The sequence below is a fragment of the Chrysemys picta genome, chromosome 1 (genome assembly GCF_011386835.1).
Source record: "Chrysemys picta bellii isolate R12L10 chromosome 1, ASM1138683v2, whole genome shotgun sequence".
In the NCBI taxonomy this organism is placed as follows: Eukaryota; Metazoa; Chordata; order Testudines; family Emydidae; genus Chrysemys; species Chrysemys picta.
The window spans coordinates 197,562,587-197,581,630 of NC_088791.1; the positions used below are offsets into that span (position 1 = coordinate 197,562,587).

At 45.3% G+C, this 19,044-nt stretch overlaps 1 protein-coding gene across 2 annotated transcripts in view; it reads right to left on the reverse strand.

Annotated features, from left to right (window-relative positions):
• Positions 1 to 12,740, reverse strand: part of RIPK4 (receptor interacting serine/threonine kinase 4) — a 47,976-nt gene extending 35,236 nt beyond the window's left edge. The window contains exon 1 of one of the 2 annotated variants that reach the window (XM_065577660.1): positions 12,620 to 12,740. Coding sequence is in view for 1 of the 2 variants with exons in the window: in XM_005304463.4 (XP_005304520.1) it covers positions 2,330 to 2,511 (182 nt within the window). In the remaining variant the exon portion in view is untranslated. Of the gene's footprint in view, positions 1 to 2,329; positions 2,730 to 12,619 lie in introns of those variants that run through there. The other variant, XM_005304463.4, reaches the window with a different exon arrangement.
• Positions 12,741 to 19,044: the final 6,304 nt, after the last annotated feature.

Genomic DNA, 19,044 nt, shown 5'->3' on the forward strand with positions numbered 1-19,044 from the left:
ACAGACAAGGTGGGTGAGGTAATATCTTTTATTGGACCAACTTCTGTTGGTATCTCCCTCACCACAGAAGTTGGTCCAATAAAAGACATTACCTCACCCACCTTGTCTGAGGATTTCTGAATATTTGAGGGTGACAATAATGCAACAGTTACTAAAGTTTTCTGCAGTACATTTTCAGAGTAATGAAGCCTTTGTAATGAAAACCTACTACAGCACTTTACTGTCGAGTGAGGTGTGAATTAGTAAAGTTCTTCTACTGCACTTCCCCCATCCTCCCCCCATAAACAGTGTTCTCAAAGAGAGTGGGGAAGATTTCAAAAAGTGACTGGCGATTTTGGAGGGCTTAACTTGTGACTTTAAGGACCATGATTTTCGGACAACTCCGAGCACCAGTGACCAAAAATGTGGCCCTGTTAAAATATCTGAAGTTGGGCACCTAAGATTTTTGCCCAGCTATCTACAAAAGCAATCAACATAAGGGTGGGTAGCTCATATTAACATATTTGACTTAAGCAACTTACATTTTGTCAGTAAATGACACACCAACCCTTTCCTACTGTACTACTACTAAGTGGTATGAAAGTTACCACAGATCTATGGAACCCTTTTTTGTAACAAGATAGGCCAGGGTAGATTTTGAAGCAATTTTAAAAACCTGCACATCCTTCACCAGCAGACTGTGAATAATGAATATGAACCGCTACAAAATGCCCCTTGAGTGTAAGGCTAAAATCCTGCAAACGCTTATGGGCAGAGAAGCGCCTACAGGATATGAACTCGTAAGTTCCTATTCCCCACACACAGCTGTCCAAACCGGACTTCTTTCTGAATCCCAGACCTTTTCCTCCAGCACAGACAACTCCTTCCTGCCAAAGCCACCCCATCCCCACCTCTCTCCTTTCAGCTCTCAAGTGCCCTGCTAAAGGGCAGGCAAGTACTGTACAGCACTGCATGCTAACATAAGCTTTTTCGTTTTAGCATCTGTTGTTCTCAGAAAAACATTTTGCTTATTAAAGCAAATTGGGACTTACCTATTAGAGAATACTGTTGCAATTTAAACTACAATATTTGCACTATTGCCTCGCCCTGACGACTCTGTAAAGCTGTTAACCTAGGAAAATAATCACTAAACATGCACAGCAGAAGCATTATACCAATAACTTAATGCAACAAATAAGAAGAAATCCACAGGTAACAGGACGGTGTGGAATTCTCTTGCAAATCACTTTCCGATGCCAATAACCAGACATTTCATCCGAGATCGTAAAATGGAAATCTTGTCAGTTAACAGAAAGGAGTTAGCTAGCTTCAGGTACTACACTTGCTCCTACAAGCCCTGGCAATGTGTGATTTTATAATCATTTTTCTGTTTTACGCCGGCTTTTTCCTCCCCACTCTTGCTGCATTGAAGTCACACACAAACAGGAGAAATTGACCAGAAACAGAGGAAACAGTGGAACTGAACTATGTATGAAGCGCTTTGCAAATACACAGAGCAAACAAACTCAAAAGAGATTAGAAGGAAAATATTTCTCTTTCAATCCCAGCAATCTTGGGTGTTACTTTTAACAGCAGAAAGATTTAGACGGAAGTGTGAATTGGAAGTTGTCTGTCCCCCTTTAAATGGAAATAATTGCACACACCTTTTTTGTAGCCTGGCATGTCAAAAATCTCAAACTAAACATTTCAGCAGACGAGTCACTTTGCGAGTGTCAGTGCAAAAGAACTGCACTGATCAACTGGCTTCATTTGCTTCCAAATCAAAACGGGCGGAAAAAAAAACCCCAATCATGTTCTACTCCCTTACAGTCTTCAGCCTAGAGCTCCAAGTGCAACCGTCTCAATCAAAAAACATTTCAGTTTTTAAATGCATTGGTGAAATGAAGAACATGTTCTTCAGAACACCACCATAAGCTCCAAAATTGTAATTAAAAAGCCCTTCTGGATTTTTGCATAGTCCAACGGCCATACGATGAATCGCAACGTCTGTAACTCTTAGCTTCTTTAGAGGCTATATTGCAATCAGGAAAAAATGAAACTCGATGCATAAATTAAAAAAAAGTCACATTTAAAAAAAGACTGGCAGATAAATAGGTTATTCTACCTTGTTTTTGGCTAAAATAATACCAGCCCTTTTTCATTAGTCATCGCAAATGCTCACTTACTAGAAGCAAGCCTTTTATTTGAGAGAGAATGTTTAGGGCTTTTCAGCTGTCAGCTAGAACTCTAGCTGCCAATTTCACAGAGACGTCTCATCCCGTGCACTTGTGCATACACATTTAATACGAAAGCATGAACAGTACGCACTGTAATTGGGACAGGCACTTACTTTTCATCCACATGAAGGCTTGGGGAGCACTTGATTGCTAGCCATGTTTTCCAGTGTATATGTCGCACTTTGTAAACCTGCCCAAATCCACCCGAACCAATCTTCTCCCAACTAACAAATTCACTGGAATCGAATGTTTTCAGCAGCCCCATTTCCCAATGGGAACTGCTTTCCTTTTCCATGGTGTCCTCTTATTCCTCCCAGGGTGATTTCTCCAGCCACTTGAGAATTTCTGACAGACTACTTCCCTCTCTCCTAGTCCCCACTTGTTTGCTGCTCTGCCTTTCCCTACCCAGGTGACTAAGGTGTATTCATTAACCAAACAATTACATCACTTCCTGAGTTCACTTCTTGCAGCTGTGCTATCTATGTAATCTGAGCAGACACAACAGTTCCAATCAGACAAGCCATTCCAAATGTGGGTGTAGTTAGGAGTCTTTACTGGACAAAGGTTGTAAAACTGTTCTGGAAAAAGTGAATTTACAGCTACCATTTTGTATTTGCTTTATCTGTCTTATTTATAGACAAACCTCCCTACATTTCCCTGGAGCAGGAAGCAACTTTTTTTCCCTCATTGCCCCATCCCTAAAAACAAAACAATACTGAATAGCCACCTCAATCCTAACTCATCAGCATAGTTCCAAGAGCAATTTATAACTGTTATATTATTTCCCCCCTCACTTAATAGAAAACTGCATGCAGTATGCATGTGTGCCATCATCTGAAACCAATAGAGTATATTATATATGAAAAATGTAACTTCTTTCTCCTTAGATTTCAAAACTCCTTATCTCCCCCCCCCCCAATAGCAATATCAGTTTAAAAAGAAGGCTCTGATCCTGCAGTCTTACACGTTTGCTTAACTTTATGCACTTGAGTAATCCCATTGATTTAAACAGGATTACTCATGTTTAAAGGATAGCAGCTGTGTTAGTCTTTGCAGCATCAGGGCTAGATATATTAAACAAAACAGATTTCCTTGCCTAAATTACATACCTTACGCTATTAAAACTTAATAAAACTAGTTCAATGTTCACTCTTTATGCTGCATGTTTCAATGAAAATGTACTTGTCAATTTTGTGGGTTTTTTATAGCACATTTTATAGCATATTTTCTAGAACATTTCACTTCCCAGTTCTCAGGCACGAGCACTATGTTGAAGTGTTTGGTTTGCAGATATTGCAAGGAATAGATTTTCTCCCCACAGATTTTATGGCCGGAAAGGACCATTGTGGTCATCTAGTCTGACCTATTGCATAACACAGTCATTGTTGCCAACTTTAGTGATTTTATTGCAAATCACACAATATTTGCTGTTTCATCTTATCTTAAAGCCACAGCTCCTGTAGTCAGGTGGTTATATGAGAACCTCAGGCTTCATTTTTTAAAATAAGTTGAGTTTGTAAACCTCTTGGTCCTAGAGAAAAGTTTGTAAATGTGACCCTAAACACTCAAAAACCAGAAGGAAATAAAAAGAACCCAATATTTTTAAATCTCCTTATTTTTAAGCCAATCATGATTTGGGGAGTCTGACATTATTTTTTTAATAATTCAGGTTGGTAGTATTGTAACAGAGCATACAATGTCACCCAGGAAATTTTGTTCAGCCCTGATTCTGCAAAGCTCTCCATGAGGTATCCATTCATGAACAATAATTTGTTAGATTAAGTCTTTTAACATTGTTCAGCTTGACATATTTTTTTAATCTTATTTAACTCGTCTTAGGTTTCATTAAAGATTATTTTAAAAAGTGTCAGTTTTGGCCAAATTTGATCTGCCAATGTCAGGTGAGAACGTTTAATGTTTTAAACCTCTTATTGCCAAGTACAATTTAGCCAAATTATATTGTAGATACTCTATCATTCATAAGATATCTCATCTATCACTTACCAAAACAGAACAGTTGTCATTGGTATGTCTGCGTATACATTTCCTACGACCAACCCTGTCATTTTAATAAAATTGTGGGTTTGGTTCAGATGAGTTCTGACAAAAATAAATTTAGATGCACACAAAAATATAACGTTTTAATCATAATGGGACAAATCCTGAAGTTGTTACTCATGACCTGATCCTGCAAAGACTCTGAGGAGCACCATTGACTTCAACAACCATAAAGTTAAGCCCTTTTCTGATTAATTGAAGTCAATGGAAGTTTTGCCTGAGTACTAAAACTGGGAACCAGACAGTAGCGGTCTCCTCTGAGTGCGGTCAAGGGGGTGGGGTGCTAAGTGCCCCAACAGCCCCCATGGTGGAGCCAATCACTCAGGCCAGGTCTGCACCACAAACTTACACCAGTATAACTATGTCACTCTGGGTATGACAAATCCACCCCCCTGAGTGACAGTTATACCAACCTAACCCACCGTGTAGACAGCGTTACATCAACAGGAGGAGCTCTCCCATCGGCGTACGAGCATCTCTTCACTAAAGTGCTACAGTGACACAATAGCAGCTTTTTAAACCTAGAACTGCCCTCAGTCAGTCTCTGGGCTTTCCTGAGGGCAGAAACTGCTCAGCTCCTTGTATCTTTCTCCTGACCACGGCACAAGGGGTAGGAGGCAGGGCCATGCTCAATCCAGCTGGGGAGAATATGCTACACTTGCTGAAGGAGTATAGCAGAGGGCGTGTTTTCATTGCTTGCTTAGTCACTGGAGACAAAGGGCTAGATCCCCAAAGGGACTTAGGTGATGTTGCAACACTGCATGGGAGGACAAGGCAGGAGCCTCTCCTATAACCTTTAGCCCAGTAGTTGTTTTATTCACCGAGGATGTAGGAGATCCTGGTTCAGTCCCTCCTGCTGCCTGATAAGGAGAAGGGAATTGAATAAGGATCTCCCACTCTCAGGTGAATGCCTAACCACTGGACTACCCGAGTGAGTTTTGTTCTGCCTCAGTTAAAGAGGAATGGCTTCAACAAGAGAGACTGAGACCATGTCTACACTAGCACTTACGTTGGCAACACTTTTATCGCTCAGAGGTGTGGAAAAAAAAAAACCCACCCCTGAGCAACGTAAGTTTTGCTGGCATAGCTGCTCGTGTGCACAGAGCTATGTTGACGGGAGACGCTCTCCCACCGACATAGCTACTGCTGCTTGTTGAGCTGGTTTGATGATGTTGATAGGAGAGTTCTCTTCCATCGGCATAATGCAGGTAAATGAGCGCTCTTACAGTGGCACAGCTGCATCGGTACAGCTGTGCCACTGTATGCTTGTAAGCGTAGACATGGCCTGAGAAACCCCCACGATCAGAGTATCCCATACCTCCATGGTTGGGGCACTCACCTGGGAAGCAGGGAACCCTGTTCAAATCCCTTCTCACCAGGGGAATTGAACTGGGGTCCACAGGCACTGACTTTCATTTTTCTAGGTGGGTGCTCCACCCCCACTCCACCCCAAGATCCTGCCCCTCCCTCCCCACAAGACCCCATCCTTGTTACACCTCTTCCTGCCCCCCCTCGCCACAGAACAGCTGATTGGCAGGTGACTGGTGGATGCTGAGCACCCACTATTTTTTTTTTCTGTGGGTGCTCCAGCCCCAGAGCATCCACAGAGTCAGTGCCTATGCTAGGATCTCCCACATCCCAGGTGAGTTCTCTAACCACCAGCCTAAAGGTTATTGGGGGGGGGGGGGGATCTTGCCTCCTCCCCCCAGTTGTGTGTGCAACTAGGTATGCTCTGAGCAAGTCTACTGGATAGAGCCCCACAAGCAAGGTAAGTGGAGGCACACCTATCTTCCCTTGGTTTGATGATTGCAGTGGGGCTTAGGAAGGAGACTCAGCATATGTACTGCTACCTTGGGCAGAAATGTAGATGCCTAGAGAACTGTTCTAGCAAAAACGTAGGTGCCAAGGGAGTTTAGGCATCTATAGAGTTAGGTGGCAGCCAAGCAGGAGTTTTGTGGATCGCAGTGGTGCTTAAATCTGGGCCTTAAGCACCTAAGTGCCTTTGGGCAGATCTAGTCCCAGTTCTCTCACTCACATTGTTAAACTCGACACCATCTCAGTGCAAGGCTGTGGCAAAAAGCTACCAGTAGGCCCAACTAAAGTCCTCAGAAACTGGCTACCGATTTGGTTATTCTTCAAAATGTCCTGCTTTGTTTTCAGTAAAAAAAAAAAAGCAAGGGTCTGTTCAAGTGACAGCAAAGGTTTTACATCAGTCACACGCGCACACACACACCCCTCTCATGGAGGGGTAATCTACAAATCGAGCAGGGATTATCTTGCAACCTGATTGGCAAAGGGCCAAGTCTTGTCATCTCTACTCAAGCAACACTCTCAGTGAACTTACCGGGAGTATGGATGTTTTGCTGAAGGAAGGGCGAATACTGTGGGATTTGACCCAAAAGGATGAAGGAAAAGAAATGAGGCACTAGGCTCAATCCAGCAGGGATTATCTGAGATATTGGGGGTGGAGGGAGGCAGTCTGCAACCATTGTTATAGATTCTCTTTACTGTGAAGCTCCGCACATAAAAAATATAAGGGGTGTGAAGGTCATATGATGCAGGGCAACAATCAATGTGCAAAGTCATCTCACAAAGCAAGTCTCTGTTTTTTAAAGTGAATACCAGACTATTGAGCCTATTGTTCTGGCAGCTAGTGTTTGAACTATTTAATCTGGCAAATTAAATATCGAACAGAAAGTGTGTGCTAAATCTATTAATTAGGGATAGCAGCCCAGTCGTCACCCAGATGAAGCCCTCTTTCCATTTTGTCTTTGGAAAGATCTGTGTTTAAAAGGCAACTATTTAAGGCATTTTAAAAAACAGCCTTAAAATGATTCAGGAACCTCAAGTTTGGGATTTAAGGGCTTGTCTATACACAGAGTAGTTCTTGATTAACGCCATGTGTGGATATGCTCATTCTGAAATGACAATGCCTTGTTTCTGTGGCAGGACCCTAATATTGAACCCAGGCCCCCAAAATGGCATCCCTAGCTTCCAAATCAGAGCGGTAACACTTCGCTTCTCCCCTTGACCAGCAGCATTAATGCTAAAGGTCTACAGCACCACAGCAGCTAAACCCCTGTTTGGCTGGACAGAAAGCATTACCAGTGGATACCTAGATTATACAAAGTTCCAACAGGCAGAGAAAGTTGTCTGAGCAACAGGCCATTGCTGCCCCGACCGCCTTGTTGCCCTGCTGTCTCGCCTGACTTTGTCTTGCCAGCTTGACTGACCTTGCCTCCCTATCCTGCAACCTGGCCACTGATCCCTGTGAGAATTCCAACCATTGCCCAAGACTGCCTTTAATACCAATTGATCTCCCAGCTTCCAGACCACGTCCACACCACTTGACCATGGCTCCAGATTGACTCTAGCCTGCTTTGGCCACTGGGCGTTACATCCTGTTGCTTTCACAGCATACAGACAAAGACATTGGATAAAAACAAACACTTTTGCTGGACACTTGCAACATAACAATACTAATTACTTAGAATTCAGAACAACACCTGAAAACCCCAAAATAGAGAGAGAGAAAACAGCCTGCTCTCCAATGCAGGGGAACGTCAGTCACCATGCTTTAAACTCTCTTTCCAGATTGTGTGCTGGGCAAACTTTGCTACTAAGCCTCTAACCTGCAAATAGGACCCAGAAACCCCTCCCCTCTTAACATGATAGCTTGCAATTCTAACCATCCACAATACTCCACAGTTCCTGCGTGGCTTAATAGTTGGGTTAGTCCTGCTTGGATTAAGAGTTAATCAGGGAACAACTTCATGTGTAGACAAGCTGTTATCCAGCCTATGTAACCACGTTATCCTATTGTTTGTTGGGCTAACTTGTTTCTTGTCTTGAATTGGATCACAGTCAGGGAATCAGATCAGTGCAAGTAGACGTTTGTGCCCTCATAGAGCCCCAGTGAAGTCAGAGCAATTTGCAGAATCGGGGCCTTAGGCTGTACAGTCTTTGTGTCAGGATGTACATAGGGTGAACAGATCACCCAAGTCAAATATCGGGACGTGGGGAGGTGGGGGGGGGGGGGGGGGGGGAGGATGACGTGGTGGGGCGGGGGGGGGCGGGGCAAAAAACAAACAAAAAAGCCCACCCTTCCTCCACAAGCGCTGGAGGGAGGCCCGGGAGACTCAGAGGAAGCGCGGGGCCGGGGTGAGTAAGAGTCCGGCCTGGCCCCGAGCAGGCAGGACTCAGTTGGGTGGTAGGGAGAGGAGGGGGGCGGCCTGCGATGCCAGGCGGCGGCTGTTCTCCCCCCCTGGGCAGCGGGACTCGGGAGCAGCCGCTGCTGCAGCTCCCACTGCCGCGGGGGGAGGAAGCGGCCGATGGCCAAGCTCGGCGGCTGCGGCTCTGGCGCCCGGGCCCGAACCCCCCGAGCCGGGGCCTGCTGCGGGAACCCAGCAGTGCGCATGCTGCGCCCAGGCCAGCCCCTGGCCAATCGCCTTTGGGCTGCTGCCCAGCTGGTGCTATCCCGCGGCGGCCCCGGAGTGGGGGCAGCAGGCCCCAGCCCCCCCATCCCGCAGGGGAACAAACGGGGCTACCGATGCCTCCGCCCCGGGGCCGCCTGCGGGATTGCACTAGCTGGGCAGCAGCCCAGACGCGACTGGCCAGGGGCTGGGCACAGCGTGTGCACTGCTGGGTCCCCGCAGCAGGCCTGGGTCCCCGCAGCAGGCCCGGGCCCCCGCAGCAGGCCCGGGCCCCCGCAGCAGGCCCGGGCCCGGGCGCCAGAGCCGCAGCTGCCGAGCGCCACGTGCTTGGCCGCTTCCTCCCGCCGCGGCAGTGGGAGCTGCAGCAGCGGCTGCTCCCGAGTCCCGCTGCCCGGGGGGGAGAACAGCCGCCGCCTGGCATCGCAGGCCGCCCCCCTCCTCTCCCTACCACCCAACTGAGTCCTGCCTGCTCGGGGCCAGGCCGGACTCTCACTCACCCCGGCCCCACGCTTCCCCTGCATCTCCCGGGCCTCCCTCCAGTGCTTGTGGTGAGCCTGGGGAAGAGATGGGGATTCGGGGAGGGAGCCAATCAGGAGAGAAGGAGGCGGAGTTGGGGCGGGGGGGGCGCGAGCACTTCTGGGCTCTGGAGCATTTCCTTGTTTGTCCAGTGTCCCGACCGCACATCGGTCGGGACGCAGGACAAACGAGGAAATATCAGGACAGTCCCGATAAAATCGGGACGTCTGGTCACCCTAGGATGTACAGCACCTAGTACAATGGGGCCTGTGGGCCTTTCTCCACTAATAAAATAATAATAATAAAGTAAAATACAAACATTTGCCTGACTGGAATAATTAAGAACATTGTTAGAACTAAGCTAGCTATGATATTTTAGCAAAAATATGAGTTAACTGGGGGGAAAAAATCCATTCAGATGTTCTTAACTGAGAGCCAAAGAACGGCATATTGAAGTAGTGAAGGATCAGGGCCTAAAAAAGCAGCCACATGAAATCAGGTCCTGTCCATTCAGGGATCAGGTGCCTGCCAGTTCCAATCATGTTTAAACAGGAGTGTTACTAACCAGGTTCCATCAGCATTTGTCTGATCAAAACATAGAAGTCTTTATCCGCAAAGAGCCATGTTATAAAATCATGCCATTAGAACCCAGTTAGCATGACTCTGAACCCTGTGCAACCAAAGCTCTAGAAAACCCCCCACATAAGCGATTATTATGCACCAAAGCTGCTTTATTGTTCGTAGAAAGCTCTCTAAGACCATGATCCTGCAAAAGTACCTGCTTAACTTTATGGTGTGACAGTTACAGCAATTTCCTGTGATCATAGTCCTCCAGGAACTTAGAACAGTGGGAAGTGATTAGGCAAATTCACTCAGGTTGTAACACCTCTAGAGAGGTACCACCACCTGGAGAGGTTCACGTATATTGATTTGAAGTGGCTTCTCCAGATACCAACAAAAAAAGGTCTTTTGGATAGAATTTAAATTGACTCAGGACCTTCTTTCTGATCCAGCAAATGGAAAGGACCTTCTGTCCAAGGCAGAGCCTGAATCCTCGGTGAAGGGTTGGAAGGACGGACACTTGCCAGAACCTGAGGTTGGAGTGAGGGGCTGGTCTCTTTGGCATGTGTGTAGGTTCTTGCATTGTTTTTAATGTTCTCTTTGTAATGCTTTTACCTTAAGAATAAGCGTGCTTGCTTAGAAAGGCCTATGTGATAACGTATAACTGCTGGCAATTACAGCAGTTCATAGCCTTCAAAGAGAGAGCAAAGCACAGACACTGGCCTGTTTAAGCAGTCTGGCTTGCTGGGGAACTGCCAGCATAGGCAAGAAACTGTGCAGCCTTGAAATACCCATCAAGAAGGAGAAAGATGCAGGTCTCCGTCCCCAGAGAGGTGATGCCAGAGGAGCCAGAAACCTAGAGCAGATGCCCTTGATGGATCACAGAGGTGAATACAGGTGCAGTTGCTCTGAACTGGGACATTCACACTGTGATAGCCTCACAGTGTGTAAAGTTAAAGCACGTGCAGGACTGGAGCCTAGAGCTCCAAATAATTTTGTGCACCCTGTTTAATCAAGATTCATACTCCATAACATTATAATTAGCAAGGAAAATTCCTCCACCTTACTCCTTACAACACATTCATATTTCACTGTATCCAAAAATAAAGTGATCTAACACTGTTCTGCCTCAACTGACTTATTACCATATTGGCTCTCTCTTAAAGATCATGATGGGTGAGTTGGTTGTAGAATATTGTTTCTTCCTAAATAAAAGCCACAGTAGGCAGCTCTGTCCTGGTTTCTGGGTGGGGTACAGATGATGGTATGCGCCAGTGAAGTTTTCAAATAAGAGCACAGAGATTCTATTTTTTGCCACCTAAAAGGGAGCATTTTAGTCTTTTGGGCAATTTCATATGTACAATGTAAATATTTGCAGGTCTTAGATGAGAATGATATCCTTTAACAAACACTTCACATGGCATTTTGCTGATAGGAAAGGGTACCTTTAACACCTAGGTAATGCACAGGAACTCTTTGGCCTTAAAGCATTGGAATTTTCCAGGATGCCAAACAAGTAAATTCTTTAGGGAGGGGAGGGAAAGGTACATTCACTATCTCTAAAGTGACAGTAGAACTACCTCACTGCAGTCTGGCCATGGTTCTAGAGCTCAGAAAGCCACCATTTACGCTGTCAAACCGGCTACTACCTCCAAATTGTCCCTTTTGGGCAATGACACTGGGATATAGGACAAGAGTTCCACATGGGTCTGGATCTCCTAGGTAACCTGTTGAAATGTCCACTCACTAAGAGGGCCCTAGCTCCTTACAGGGGCCTGATAATGAGCAGAGGCATTTGAAATCAAAGGTGCAAAAAAAGCCTGGGAACTTGATTTGGGCACTTTCTGCCATTTAATGTTTTCTACATAAGCTTTTCTTCAAAAGAAAAAATGGTTAATGAATCTAGAACAACATTCCAGGAATGTTACTCTGAAGCCTAAAATGCCAGCTGAGTCAGCATGAAGTGATGGAAAGAGCTACAAGCAGGGTTGAGAGCTCTTTGGGTTCAGAACATCACCAGGTTGATTCATCACTGGGTTTCACGGTCTGTTAACCTTCAATTTTTAAGTTCTCAGCCATTTCCACGTTATGAATGACACCTGTGCAGTGTACAGCTACAGTAAGACAAGTATCTATGCTACGCCAAGAGTCCTAGACCCTTGTGATATCAGAGGTAACTCAGCCAATCATCACCCATATGCTATGTAGATGCTAATTTCATCGGTTGCATGAGGGAAACTGCACAGAGTGATTTTCTTGGCCCAACAGCCACAGTTCTTCAGAACCACCCACACAGCAGCAACACAGCCAGCACACACGATAATTCAAAAGACACATAGCCCTTCACTGCAGCGCACACTCCTCATTGTGTACACACACACACACAAATCCACACAACACAGCCTGCCCACACTCATGCTAATCCCAAATATCACTCTGAAGCTTACTCTGTCTGTTAAGACAGTGTGAAGCAATGGAAGCAGCTACACACACGGTTGAACTCTTTGTTTATTTAGAATTCCTCCATGTTCAATCATCACTGGTATTCACAATTTATTACCATTCAGCTGTTAAATTCTCAGCCAAGTTACACCTGCGTGACAGCACAAGCGTTGAGTCATAGGTGACTTTAGTACTTCTGAGACATGCCCCACTGACAGCACTGGAGAAAAGAACTGCCACCCACAGAATAGGGGCAGCAGCACTGTAAGTGAGGCTCCCAAGCAGGACCCTGGGCTACCAACACACAGTCATCTCGTTTAAAATTCACTCAGGTAGCAAAATTCCAGCTTCTGATAGAGTTATAAATGAGTTGACCAGCCCCTTAGCTCTTACCTCAGAGCCTGGGTGAGTAAAAGGGCTCCTGATGATCAGTTCTTAGAGGATGTGACTCTGGGGTTCAGCTTGCCACTGTGCTGCTCAGAACTGACTCCCTTAGAAGCATCTCAGAGTCAGCTCCCCACAACACTTTCTTCAGCTCTCTTATAAACTGCTTGAGGTGCCCTACCCATGCCAGGTGTTTCAAATTGGTTCATTTAGCAAGCCTGCTCCAGGTCTCCTGCAGGCAGCTCTCTCACAAGGCCCCATAGATAATATGTTCTGATTTATTTTAATTGCTGTTTTTCTATACAGAAGTGTATAGAAATAAGTTGACTGATTGTCTGACTATAATGGAGAAATGGTGCAAAGGACTGTGTACAAAATGCTAAGTACCCAAAATAAACAAATTTGGCGGGGGGGGGGAGAGAGGGAAAGCGACTACAACAGTTAAGTCCCTGATCTTGCAAGCACTTTTAAATGTGCTTAATTTTACTAGTGTAATTTAAGTTAAGCACATGTCTATGTGTTTGCAGGATTGGAGCCAAATTTCTTTCAGCTCTAGTCATTTCAAAGGTTACTTGTAACTATAGCAGGTACAGTATTTTCACACAAGTATTTTTTTCAAGCTGATGTCCCTGTAATAACCATAGGTGTCACTTAAAGAAACTTTATTCCTGGGGATAGTACATGAGCATGAGTTTGCTGGACTAGCAGATAGACCTTGATGTATATTTAACTTGCACAAACAGTACTTATTCAGCACATTATGTTAGCTTTCCCTAACAGGACTCATTTATCGTCACATGGAAAAATGGATTCAGAAAAGTTTCTCCAGTGTGTTTCTCCACCCTCTATTTCTGCACCTTCCCCCTTGTTGTGGCTATTGCAAAGAAATCTCACTCCCTTAGTTGTGTTCCATTGTCACTGACTTACAACATTTCCAAGTCATGCCAAAGAACAAGATTTTGTACTGCACTTCAACCTTTTCTTTCAGGATGGTTCTCCTTTAAATATTACTCAATATACACGGAATAAAACAATCTGAAGTTTCTATGATTTAAGCTCTGTCCTATGCATCAAAGATCTGTGATGTTGTGCTGCTATACTGTACTGTAAAACAGAATAGCAGGTATGGAACTACATGACCTTATAATCCAAACCAATATATTGTTATACACAATTTGGTCAAAAGTAGCCACAGATTTTGGGTGCCCAATGTGTGACACCTTGGGCACCCATACATGCGGAGTACTCACATCTCCAGGTTAAGGCCCCAGTCCTGCAAACATTTATGCACATGCTCAGCTTTCCACATCCTTAACAATCCCCTTAAATTAAAGTCAATTAAAGATTTTAATTGGACTGCTCACCCTGTGTAAAGAAAAGCAAGTGCATGGATCTTTGCAGGTTCAGGGAGTAAGTTAATGGAAGCTGTCTGTGCTCAGCATCCTGAAAACCATATCCCCATATGGAACATAAGCTGCTGAAGGCCTATCATCGTCCCCCAGTTCCTGGCACCCTGGACTTATGCACCTATCTCTGAGGGAGGGGCAGAGCTTAGTGCACACCCCTCTCACCAACATCTCCCATCGGCTACCTTAAGCAGCTCCCCACCTAGAGTGCTGGCTTTGTGGATCGGAGTGTGAGGCCCCTATCCCCATTCATTGTATAGGGAGCCTAGGCGCCTCATTCAGGCTTTGTGGATCACAGTGGTGTTCTTGTGATTTTCTAGTGGTGTGCGCAACACTCAGCATTGCAATGCCTGTGTCCCTTCATGGATCCCACCCAGAATGATTTGCTCCAGATCACAGGGGCAGCCTGTGTCAGAACTGGAACAGAACGCTCCAGCTTTCCATTCCTATGCCTGACTCAGTAGACCATTCTTCCTCTTCATTTGCTTAACTTAATCCAGCATAGGAAAGATGGACTTGCCCAACAGTTTGGTATTCTATTAAAACCACTGTTGCAACACTAACGTACCATGAACCAAAAAAAGGGAAAGCTAGTTAAAACATAGTAATGACTGCAAACGGCATAGTTACGCCAATATAAAGACAATGTAAAGAAGGAGTGTGACCTAGAGCAAGATCAGTATAAAAAAAGGGAATGAACATTTGGGTCCCCCCCAAAATCTATTGTCATAACATAATTGATGACCTAGCAACAACTGAATGCTTTGAACTTTATTTAATACACCTCAATTTTATGTAATTATATTAAATATTAAAAGAACAGTAACATTGCAAAGTCAAGCACTCCGAAGTTAAGGAATGCCAGAAATAGTGCACTGAATGAGGCAGAGGTTCTGTAGCAAAAATGATAGGTGATCACATAATGAAGGTTGCACAAGCAACCCTAATTCTGGCATTTCCTAACTTTTAAGTGCTTGACTTTGCAACCTTATATTCTTTTAACTTATTGTTTCAAATGTTATTTCCAAATTATTATTTTTTTTTAAAAAACAAGCAACAACAACAAAAATCTGTCGTGTGAAAACATATTGACCTCTGCATGGGTCATCAGCAGAATTGGAACCTTTAGATCCACAGCACAAATTCTACCACTTGAGCTAAAGGAGCAACTAATACTAGTAGTATGTTGTCATTTTCTACATGGACCAATCACTAGAGAAGGGCTGAGATGCACATTTTATCAATGGATTTCATACCCATTTGTTGACAACAGAAGACTGGTGAGATTGGAGAATTCTGGTTTTGGAGGTGAGTATGCTCTAGGGGTACAGACTAGACCCTTCTTACACCCCCATTTCTCCAACCCCTCCATCAAGACTGACCCTTTCTTTCTTTCTCCCCTCCAGCCTGTTCCTGTCCCAGCACTCTCCAACCAGCCCCTTTCTGCCCTTTCCCACAACCATCACCCAATGCTCCTGTCTTGGTTTTCCCTTTCCTGGCTCCTGGCTCACTCCACTCACCCCCACAAAAAATTTCTCTTCACCCCTCTGCATTCCAGTTAGGCTGCATCCTTCACCTCCATTCTCCTGGGCACCAAAAAGGCAGGTATCAAGAGCACAGGAGAGAGTTTCTGTGCTCTCAGTTCTTGTGCCAGTCACCACAATAGCATCTGCAGCCAGAAATAGTAATTTCAGGGAAAGTTCTACTCAGCACTGCAGTCTTGGGCAGAAGCATTTTCCATCACTCTCTGGGAATGGAGCATGCTCAGTACAGAGAGAATCTTTTGAGAATTTAGCTACAAAATTCTAACAAGCCTCTACTGAGCATGTATCAATTGTGTTTTTTTTTTTTTTTTTTCCCAAGAGGCTTATCATTTGGCCAAATGGGCAGATTTCCATGGGGATGGCAAAAGGCACATCCCTGACACCAGGCAGACGCCTCTGCCAATTTTCAAATCCATGCTTTTAAATTAAACAGTTGTAATAATATGTATAATATAAAGAAAACATTGTATTTTTCCCTAACTGCATTCTTAGAAAGAGCTGGACTATTTTTGCTGATATTTTCCCAAAAAATCAGGCAAAGGTAGACATTCAACATGAGAAATTTCAGTCAGAACTATTAACATTTGACAAACATATAAACAACTCAAAAAAGGACCTTATAAAGTGTTAGGAAACACTAACTATGTGTGTCACTACCGGCTCCGCCTACAATAACATGATCCTCAGATAAAGGGGGAACCTATAAAAGTGCAAAATATGAACAAATGAATATTATTAAAATAAATAACTGAAAACCAAAGTTGTTTCTATAGTATTAAGAAAAAATGTGCGGTTCCCCCTTCCCCACTGGGCTCCTCAAGCCCCTGAGCATAGATTGCTGCTCTTCTACCATCTCCACTAACTCAGTCTTGCTGCTTTCTAGCAGGTGTAAGCATTCTCATGGTGCATTTCCTCCTGCTGCAAGGTGAGCAAGAGGGCAGTTAATGAGTTTGGTTTGTACTGTTTGTCAGTACTCCAGTGCTGGTGAGCTGTCTTTCCCTTTATCTCCTCAAAGCCAAGGGTACAGTCCTGTGGCACTGACCTCCATTAATGCTAAAACGCCAGATCCTCAGCTAGTATAAATTTCCACAGATGCATAGACTTCAATCGTGCTATGCCAGTTTACATTGACTGATGATCTGGTTCCATGAGAACAGGATCTGGCCCTAAGTGAATCATGGCCATCTCAGACCTGATATGTGGGAGTAAAGCAGCAGTTTTTCTGCCGGGGTCTCACACAGCACAACACACAATTTTACATTTCTAACAAAGCTTTTTCTCGCTAAGAAATAGCTGCTTAAAACAATTATTAAATTATCTTGTTTCAGAGAGAGAGAGAGAGAGAGAGAGAGAGAGACTGCACAGAACAATGCCTAACACCAAACAAATGGCAAGATTTGGGTTATAATCATGAGCATTAGTACACCTGCACCCTCTACAGGTCCCTCCAAGAAACAGCAGCTTTTTATATCCTCCAATTTATACCTAATACAGCTGCGCAACCTAAGGAGAATACAACTTGAAAGTAAGGGCTAAACAGGAATAAATCAGAAACACCAGAGAATTCCTGGTGACTTTACTTTTCAGGTTTTTCGGACTGAATGACTAACACAAAGGTTTTGCAGTTTGGAATCACAACGTTGTCGTGAAATTGAAATGAAAAAGCTTTTTTTTCCACTGAAGAGCTTTTTAAAAAAAACACACCAGATACACATTTTATATTATATTTTGTTTTGCATAGTGCAAACAGGCGCACACACAGCTGAAAACAAAAACCATAAACCCTGAAAACCATCTTTCCTATCAACTGGATCTGAGTACTGGTGCACATGAGCAGTAAGAATAAGCAGTGTAAACAAAGCCTCTTGATCTGCACATGAATTAGTAGATGAACATATTATAAAGCTAGAGAATTACAAATCTGATTTGAAAACAAAATTTCACTTTCAGCTTTCTGAGGCCCCAGTCCTGCAAACATGCACATGAGTAATTTTACTACTGTGAATAACAGTAAAGTTAAACATGTGTATGATGGGGGGAGGTGGGGGTGCGGTGTGATTAATAAAGTAACTAAGGGAGGAAATAAAAGTATGATTTTCAAAGAGATGATTTCCCTTTGAAAAAACTTGTCATTGCATGGTTGCTGCTCTAACAGAATTGTTTTACCTTACAACAGTACACTTAATAGGATCACATTAACTGTTAGCAATTCCTGCAGGCTTATAATATACGGTGAGTTTGTAGACTAACCACTCCACTACATGCATTCTTCAGGTTATTTGTCTCATGCAGAGGCAGCTGTAGCATGGGTTCAGTTGCACCCACAGAAATCAGGCCCAGATTATCCAGTGTGCACTACCAGTGCACTTACATAGGACCCGTCTCAGGTTTGGTCTGCTGCCTTTCCATCATGAGAATGTGGGGAGTGACTTGCTGGTCCCAGCTGGGCCCTGATCCCATTGTTGCTCCTGCTGGCATCACGACACCCAGCCGAGGCAATCCACCAAGCCAATAGCCCAGAGGTAAGAGTGGAGTTTGGGACACCACTCCCACCAACTAGGGTTACCATACGTCCGGATTTCCCCGGACATGTCCTCCTTTTGTGTGCTAAAAATAGCGTCCGGGGGGAATTTGCAAAGCTCTCACAATGTCCGGGATTAGCAGAGAGTGGCTGGGAGGGCTGCAGGGAAGTCCCGGGCTGGACTCGGGAGCAGCTGTAGAGGAGCCGGATCCGCCCTGCATTCTGAGCAGGCAGCTCCTTTGCAGCCCAGTCCGGCAGCACTGTGCAGGGCCAGACCGGGTTTTGTTGTGCAGGGCCAGACCGGGTTTTGTTGTGCTCGGGAGCTCAGCCACGTGTCCGGCTCGGCTGCACAGAGCCCAACACTCTGTTCTGAGCAGCAGGGTAAGGAGGTCAGGGGGCAGGAAGGTTCTGGAGGTGGAGGTCAAGAAACAGGGGGGGCTTTTGGGGGGCAGTGGAGAAAGTTTTGGGCAGTCAGGGTACAGGTAGGGGGTAGGGTCCTGGGGGGCAGTTGGGGGGGGTCTTAGGAGGGGGCAGTTAGGGGACAAGGAGCGGGGGGGGGGTAGGGGGCTGGGAGTTCTGGGGGGGAGCTGTCAGGGGGCAGGAGTGGAGAGAGGGATCGGAGCAGTCAGGGGACAGGGAGCAGAGGGGTTTAGATGGGTTGGGAGTTCTGGGGGGGGCTGTCAGGGGGCAGGAGTGCGGAGAGGGATCGGAGCAGTCAGGGGACAGGGAGCAGAGGGGTTTAGATGGGTTGGGAGTTCTGGGGGGGGGCTGTCAGTGGGTGGGGAGTGGTTGGATGGGGCGTGGGAGTCCCAGGGGTCTGTCTGGGGGTGGGGGTGTGGATAAAGGTTGGGGCAGTCAGGGGACAAGAGGCAGGGAGGCTTAGATAGTCCTGGGGGGCAGTTAGGGGCAGGGGTCCCAGGAGGGGGTAGTCAGGGGACAAGGAACGGGGGGAGGGTTGGGAGG